Raw genomic sequence first — 7,623 nt, 5'->3', positions numbered from 1 at the left:
GTAATCCAGAATTAGTAACGAACCTTTCAGACAGACAACTCTCAGATACAGAAACTCAAGCACTATCGTTAGGTATGAAATTCGATGTCGGAATTCACAAAAAGAAATTTAATGAATATATAAAAAAAATTATATATGGAAAATGGATGATGTAGACAAAGGTTTTATTCAAGGTATTACCACATGCTATCAAGCCTTGGCAAACAAGAACAAATGTGTTATCCCAAAAAGATTTCTCAATGCTTTAATCTGCCTAAATAAAGACAAAAATATTATAATCACAAGTGCAGATAAAGGAGGAGGCATAATAGTAATGAACCAACAAGACTACAATAATAAAATGTTAAATTTACTCGATGACAGTGAAACTTACGAGAAAAAACATAATGGATACGCAAATATTGAAGGCGAAAAATTCACAACAAAAGCGAGAAAAATATTAAAGAAATCAGTGAAAGGGAAAAAATTATTAAACCTACTTGAAGAAGCACCTATACCACCAAGAATGCACGGCTTGCCTAAGATCCACAAAACAGGAATTCCTATGCGCCCCATTACTTCAGGAATCAATAGTGCACCTCATAAGTTAGCCAAATGTTTAGCTAAACCATTATCCAATACTTTAGGAACTATTAGTGATGCACATCTACGAAATTCTTCGGATCTAATTAATAGATTAAAAGTTTTAGATTTCAATAACAAGAAACTAGCCAGCTACGATGTCACCTCTTTATATACTCGAGTATCAATAAAAGGCGCTCTAAATGCTGTTGAACGAGTAGTAAATAATTTGAAGAAAAAAAAAGATTACCTCGAATTAATCTCCCTTTGTGTAGGATTTGGCGCTTTCACTTTTAATAATATCGAATACAGACAACATTCTGGCCTCGCCATGGGTAGTCCCCTTTCTGCAGTATTAGCAAATTTATACATGGAAATACTCGAAACAGAAGAATACATGACTATAATGGGTAGGAATAGTAAATGGTTTAGGTATGTTGATGATATACTCGTAATTATACCTAAAGATATAGACATTAACAACAAACTCAGGAGATTAAACAGTGTAAATGAAAATATACAATTTACTGCAGAAAATGAAAATAACGGAAAACTACCTTTCTTAGACACAATTATCCATAGAATAGATAAAAATGTGAAATTCTCAGTATACCGAAAACCCACCAATAAAGAAGACTATATTCACTTCTACTCAGGACATGATGACAGAACCAAAACAGGTATTATAATAGGTTTCTTCCTCAGAGCGTTTCGGATATGCAATAAAGAATTTCTAGATAATGAATTACAACATATTACTGAGACTTTCATAAAACTCAAATATCCAAAAGGTCTCTTATGTAGATTAAAAAAGAAAGCCAAAGAAATAATTAACAAAAGTAAAGATAAAAATAAAAATAAGAATGAAACCAGATATATCACAGTACCAAACTCTAATGTCAATTCATACCTAGACACTTTTCTCCTAAAAGCGGGCATCAAAATAGCCAGGACGTCAGGTAGCAAAGTAGGACATTTGATAACACGTAGCGACAATAATTCCACTAACGAAAACAGCGTTGTTTATAAAATCCCGTGTAAAAGCTGTCCCTCTTCATATTTTGGTGAATCTGGTCGCGGACTTAATAAAAGGATAAATGAACATAAAAATGACGTAAAAGCCCATAGGACATCTAACTCCATAGGAATGCATGTGGATAAACATGGTCACCTTCCAGACTGGAACAACGCAACCATATTAAACAAAGGATCATCCAAGAAACTAAGGAAGACAATTGAGGCAGCTTATATCAACACTAATAACAACATTAACCATAGAGAAGGCTTTATATGTTTAGCAAAAGCCACAAGCTTATTAATAACAAAAGAATACGCAAATAAAATAGCAAGCTCTCCGAAGCGTTCCGTGTATAAAACATCCTGTTACGTTTGAGTTGTTAGCTTTGTGATCAAGACCCTGCGGGTCGAAACGTTAAGGCGTAAATTCTCCCATATCTCCTCATCAACTTCTTTCACTTTCAATCTTATATATATATATATATATATATATATATATAATATTTATATATATATATATACATGTATATATATATATACATATATATATATACATGTATATATATATACATACATATATATATATATATATATATATATATATATATATATATATATATATATTTGCAGAAACCACTTGGAAAATAAAAGAAATGAATACCAAACGTTTTCGTCTATTCAAGACATCATCAGGGTACAAAGGATACAAAAAATTACCAAAGGTCACAATATGTACAAGGTGGTAGAGGAACTGGGAAAGGTCCAATGTTACCCGATTCCAGAAGAATTATTTACAATATCTTTAATAATAAAATTATCTAATTTATACAAACTTAAGCTTAAATTCATATTGTATAACATAATATGAATTCAAGCTTAGGTTTGTATAAATTAGATGATTTTATTATTAAAAATATTGTAAATAATTCTTCTGGAATTGTGTAACATTGGAACTTTCCCAGTTCCTTTACCACCTTGTACATATTGTGACCTTTGGTCATTTTTGTATCCTTCGTACCCTGATGATGTCTTGAATAGACGAAAACGTTTGGTATTCATTTCTTTTATTTTCCAAGTGGTTTCTGCAAGTATTGTTGTCACGTGTGCTTAGTGATTTGTTTTGCATATATATATATGTATATATATATATACATATATATATATATACATATGCATATAAATATATATATATATACATATGTATATATATATATACATATGTATATATATATATATATATATATATATATCTATATATATATATATATTGGCAACAGCCACCATGTAAAGTTGTATGCAAATTGCACCATTGGCAACCACCAGTGTTTTCCATGTGGAATGATTCGAGATGTTCAGACGGAGTCATTAAAGAAAACAAACCACAACTTCTTTTGCTTCAACGCCTCAAAGTGTAGTGGTCACTACAACTGTCCTTGTTGGAAGCAGCTAGGTTATTTAAAGTCAATCCCATGACTGGTTTCTGTTTATTGTAAATGACGATAATACTTTGTACAAAAATGGTGGCGAAAGTCTGGATTCCTTACGTTAAGTATACAATAATTTAAGATATTTTTACAATACATAGATATCCTCTTTACAGGATGCAGAGGGATATGTTTGATTTTATTTACAAAATAAATGAAGTTGCTATAATGAACATTGTTATTTATATTAATCAAAATTAGTCGAACACATGTTTTAAGGGGTTACTATAGTTTATCCTGTGCTCGGCGGTCACGAGTCGTACAGGGGTAACTACACGTGTTGGCTACAGAACACTACAGAACTCTCCCCCTAGTGACGAGGTAGGAGGAACGATATCTGGTTCTTCTTTGTAGTGCGCTTGTGGTTTGTAGCCCGTGTGTCCGGAGGTGTCGGAAGACCAACGGGATCTTGTGCGTTGTCCGATAGTAGGTATGCAGGCTTGGCGCGGTCCATGGAGATGACATCAGTAGTTCCACGGCGATCGATGGTCAAGTTCTTCCTTGTCCTCTTGACGACTCTGTACGGTCCATCGTATGGTTGTTGAAGAGGCTTCTTTACTCCCTCCACGCGAACGAAAACATGTGAGCAGTCTTCGAGGTCCTGGCTCACAAACGTTCTTGTGGGTGAGGTACGCGGTGGCACTGGCTGGAGTTTCTGCATTGTATCTGTAAGACTAGTGGCATAATCTTGAACGCTGCAGGGCTGCGTTATAGGGGCAGATGCAAGAAACTCAGCTGGCAGGCGGAGTGGAGTGCCATAAAGAAGTTCTGCAGAGGAGTGGCCAAGGTCTTTCTTGAGGGACGTGCGTATTCCGAGGAGGACCATTGGAAGCACCGTAGACCAGTTGGTGCGGTCGCGTGCTGTTGCTGCAAGTGAAGCCTTGAGTTGTCGGTGGAAGCGTTCGACGAGTCCATTGGATTGAGGATGGTAGCTTGCTGTTCTGAAACGCCGGATACCTAGCAAAGACATAATCTTGTTCCATAGATTGGATTCAAATTGGCTACCACGGTCGGATGTGAGGCTGAGTGGTGTACCGAATCTTGAAATCCAGGTGGTTATAAAAGCTTTGGCTACTGTGTCTGTGCTTATGTCAGTAAGCGGGATTGCTTCAGGCCAGCGTGTAAAGCGGTCTACACAAGTAAGAATATACCTGAAGCTGTCGGAGAAGGGAAGCGGTCCGACGATGTCGATGTGGACGTGCTCGAGTCGAGTGGAGACTGGGCGGAAGGTACCTGGAGGGGAGATGGTGTGGCGTGTGACCTTGGATGCTTGCCATTAGACGCTGTTACGGGTCCAGTGTCGAACGTCTTTGGCGATTCCACTCCAGATGAAGCGTGATGACATCATGTGCTGCGAAGCTTGAATACCTGGGTGGGAGAGGTCATGTAAATAGCGGAACAAGGGATACCTGTGGTTCTCGGGCAAGTAGGGACGGATAGTATCCGTGGATACATCGGCGTAGAGCTGAGTGTTGGTTCCAGGGAGCTGTACCTTCTTCATCTGCAACGCGGGGTTTTCCATCAATCGCTGCATCTCGGTATCACCAGCTTGGTCTGCGGCGATGGCGGCGTAGTCGATGAGAGAGGTAGAGACTGCAGATATGTTGCGCGAGAGTGCGTCGGTAGGGCAGTTATCTTCACCTCTAACATAACGAATATCAGTGGTGAATTGGGAAATGAAATCGATGTGTCGTAGTTTTCTAGGGGAGTATGTTGTTTTGTTATGGATGAAGGTTGTTGTGATTGGTTTGTGGTCGGTGTATATGTGGAATTGTCGCCCTTCAATGAAATACCTGAACCTGTTGACAGCCTTGTAGATGGCTAGGAGTTCCTTGTCGAAGGCGCTGTATTTCTTCTCGGCATTGTTGAGCTTCTTTGAGAAGAAGGCGATGGGTTTCCAGGCGTCGTTGATGCATTGTTGCAGAACTGCGCCGACACCTGTGTCTGAAGTATCTGTCGAGATGGAAGTGATGGCATGAGGGTTAGGGAAACTAAGGGCGGCAGCATTCCCGAGTGCTTCTTTAGCTGCCATGAAAGCTGCATCAGTTTCGGCGTCCCAGTTGAGTACGATGGAACATCCCCTCTTGCATGGCTTGATCATGGAGTAGAGCGGTTGGAGCAGTTGAACGCAGCCTGGAATGAAACGGTTATACTCGTAGAAGTTTAACATACCAGGGAATTGTTTGAGTTGGCGCTGTGTTGTAGGTTTCGGGAAACTCTGGATGGCGTCGCAGCGGGATGAGACAGGGGTGACGCCTGAAGGTGTGACGGTGTGTCCTAGAAAGTTGATGGATGAAACACCGAACTCAGATTTCTCGAGATTGATGTGGATGCCGTAGTATTGTAGGCGGGTAAAGACTTGCTTCAGATAGTCTTGGTGCTTGGCTTCGTCCAGACTGGCGATGAGCACATCGCCGATGTATGTGAAGCAAAAAGGCAGACCTCGTAGGACTTCGTCCATGAATCTCTGGAAAGTTTGGGCAGAGTTCTTGAGGCCGAAGGGCATTCGAACGTATTCGAACAAGCCAAAAGATGTTGTGACAGCTGTTTTGGGGATGTCCGGCGGGATGACTGGAATATGATGGAAGGCTTTTACAAGATCGATCCGGGAGTCTACGCGAGTTCCTGCAAGATTTGAGGAAAACTCCTGTATGTTGGGAACTGGGTACCTATCCATCACAGTTCGCGAGTTGAGGGAGCGGTAGTCACCGCATGGCCTGATGTCGCCGTTGCTTTTGGGGACGATGTGGAGAGCTGACGACCAGTTGCTTTAGCTTGGACGAATGATACCTTGACGCATGAGGGCTTCCAGTTCTGCCTTGGCTAGTTTGAGGCGTTCCGGAGCCAGACGACGGGCTTTGGCGTAGACTGGAGGTCCCGTAGTCTCTATGTGGTGCACTACGTGGTGTTTCACAGTCGTGGTCGTGGAGTAAGGTTGTGTCAAGGCAGGAAAGTTCCTGAGGAGAGAAGCAAACTTGTTATCGGCACTGATGGTTGAAAGCTGGCTACTTACTCCGGTTGTTGGTCTGGCGTTGGATGACATCGATGTAAGGGGTTCGTGGAGCTTGCGATTTTTAATATCGATCAGGAGATCGAAGTGGGTAAAAAAATCGGCGCCAAGGATTGGTTGGGAAACTGCTGCAACGTAGAAGGTCCACTCAAAGGATCGGCGGAGGTTGAGTTCTAGCTGAAATGTCTTCCTCTTGAAAACGGGTATCTTGGTGCCATTGGCTGCGTAGAGGTAAGACATCGGCGGCAGTGATTGCTGGGTTGCTGTGGCAGGCAGGACACTGACTTCAGCTCCGGTATCTATGAGGTATGTGGTGTTTATGAGGGGATCAAAAACGAAGAAAAGTTTCGATGTATGTTGGAGAACGCTGTGCACCGTTAGCGTTCGCCCATCTTGTTTAACGGGGCCGGTGAGAAGGTGCACGACTGTGCACATTTCCTCGCATCTTGTCCAAAGCGATGATAGTAGAAGCAGACGCCTGATGTTTGTTTGGGTCTCCCTCTGGATGTAGACCTGGAGCGGTTGCGGTAGTATCTTGGTGACGGGGGTCGTTGTTGAAGATTGGCAACCTGCTCTTGGAGGGCGCTAACCTGGAGGGTGAGTTTGGAGACTAGCTCGGTTAACGCCTGAGTTGCGGACTGGTCGGCGAGGTTAGCGATGGTAGGGCGCGCAACTGGTACCGAAGCCATGAAATCATCAGCGAGCGTGGCTAGCTCGTCGAGCGAGAGCTTGTTCTTGGCGCTAAAGAGGTTGCCTTGGATGGTTGGTGGCAGGCACTGGTAGAATAGGTGGAGCAAGATGGAATTATTGAATGTTGCGTATTTGTCTCCGAGCAATCGCTTCATGCATCGCAGCAAGTCGGACGGTTTCTCATTTCCAAGTTCTTCTTTCGAGAGGAGCTCCTGCAGGCGTGTAGATTGGGAAGACTCAAGGCGGTCCAGAACGGCTTGCTTCAGATCCTCATATGGGGTACCGGATGTAGGTGTCTTGGAGATGGTGTCTGAAACTTGGAGGAGTACGTCAGATGGTAAGAGGCCACAAGCATGTGAAAACTTCGTTAGGCTGGTGGTAATGCGGTTTGCCTTAAAGTTACACTCGAGGATTGTGAACCATATTGTTGGGTCGCGGTTGGAAAAAGTGGGTGCACGGAATGCACTTACTTCCTGTTGTTGATCGTCCGTCATGCTTACGTGATTAGTATGCAGTGATGTTCGTGGGCAGCTGGGTTGGCCAGAGCAGTCCGGGTTGGCGGGGCTGGGCAGACTGGTTCAACGGGCCGGTCAACCCGGGACGGCAGGGCTGAGCTCGCCGGGGCGGGACTGGGCACGGCGGGGCGGCGGGCGGGGCGGCGGGCGGGGCTAGGCACGCTGGTGCGGCAGGCAGGCCGGGGCGGTGGGACTGGGCTGGGAGACCAAGCCGGGACGGTGGGGCCTCAGATGCAACAACTCTACCATTCCTCCGAAGCAACAATTCTACATTCAGGCAGCAGTGGTTACGGATTTGAACTTCAACACTACATTCCTGCGAGATAACATCTCTATACACTCTTGT

The 7,623-nt window shown here is 43.0% G+C and overlaps 1 protein-coding gene across 1 annotated transcript; it reads right to left on the bottom strand.

Annotated features, from left to right (window-relative positions):
• Positions 1 to 2,974: 2,974 nt before the first annotated feature.
• On the bottom strand, positions 2,975 to 7,256 carry LOC143021646 (uncharacterized). The gene is made up of 2 exons (XM_076179254.1): positions 6,663 to 7,256; positions 2,975 to 3,058 (listed from the first exon to the last, which is right to left on the bottom strand). Exons 1-2 carry the CDS (start codon positions 7,254 to 7,256, stop codon positions 2,975 to 2,977), a joined length of 678 nt encoding a protein of 225 aa, XP_076035369.1.
• Between the last annotated feature and the right edge of the window lie 367 nt (positions 7,257 to 7,623).

The sequence above is a fragment of the Oratosquilla oratoria genome, chromosome 42 (genome assembly GCF_046742065.1).
Source record: "Oratosquilla oratoria isolate Oo_2021 chromosome 42, ASM4674206v1, whole genome shotgun sequence".
Classification (NCBI taxonomy): Eukaryota; Metazoa; Arthropoda; class Malacostraca; order Stomatopoda; family Squillidae; genus Oratosquilla; species Oratosquilla oratoria.
Note: the sequence above shows the minus strand (reverse complement) of the source record. Positions and strands in the feature narration are given on the sequence as shown.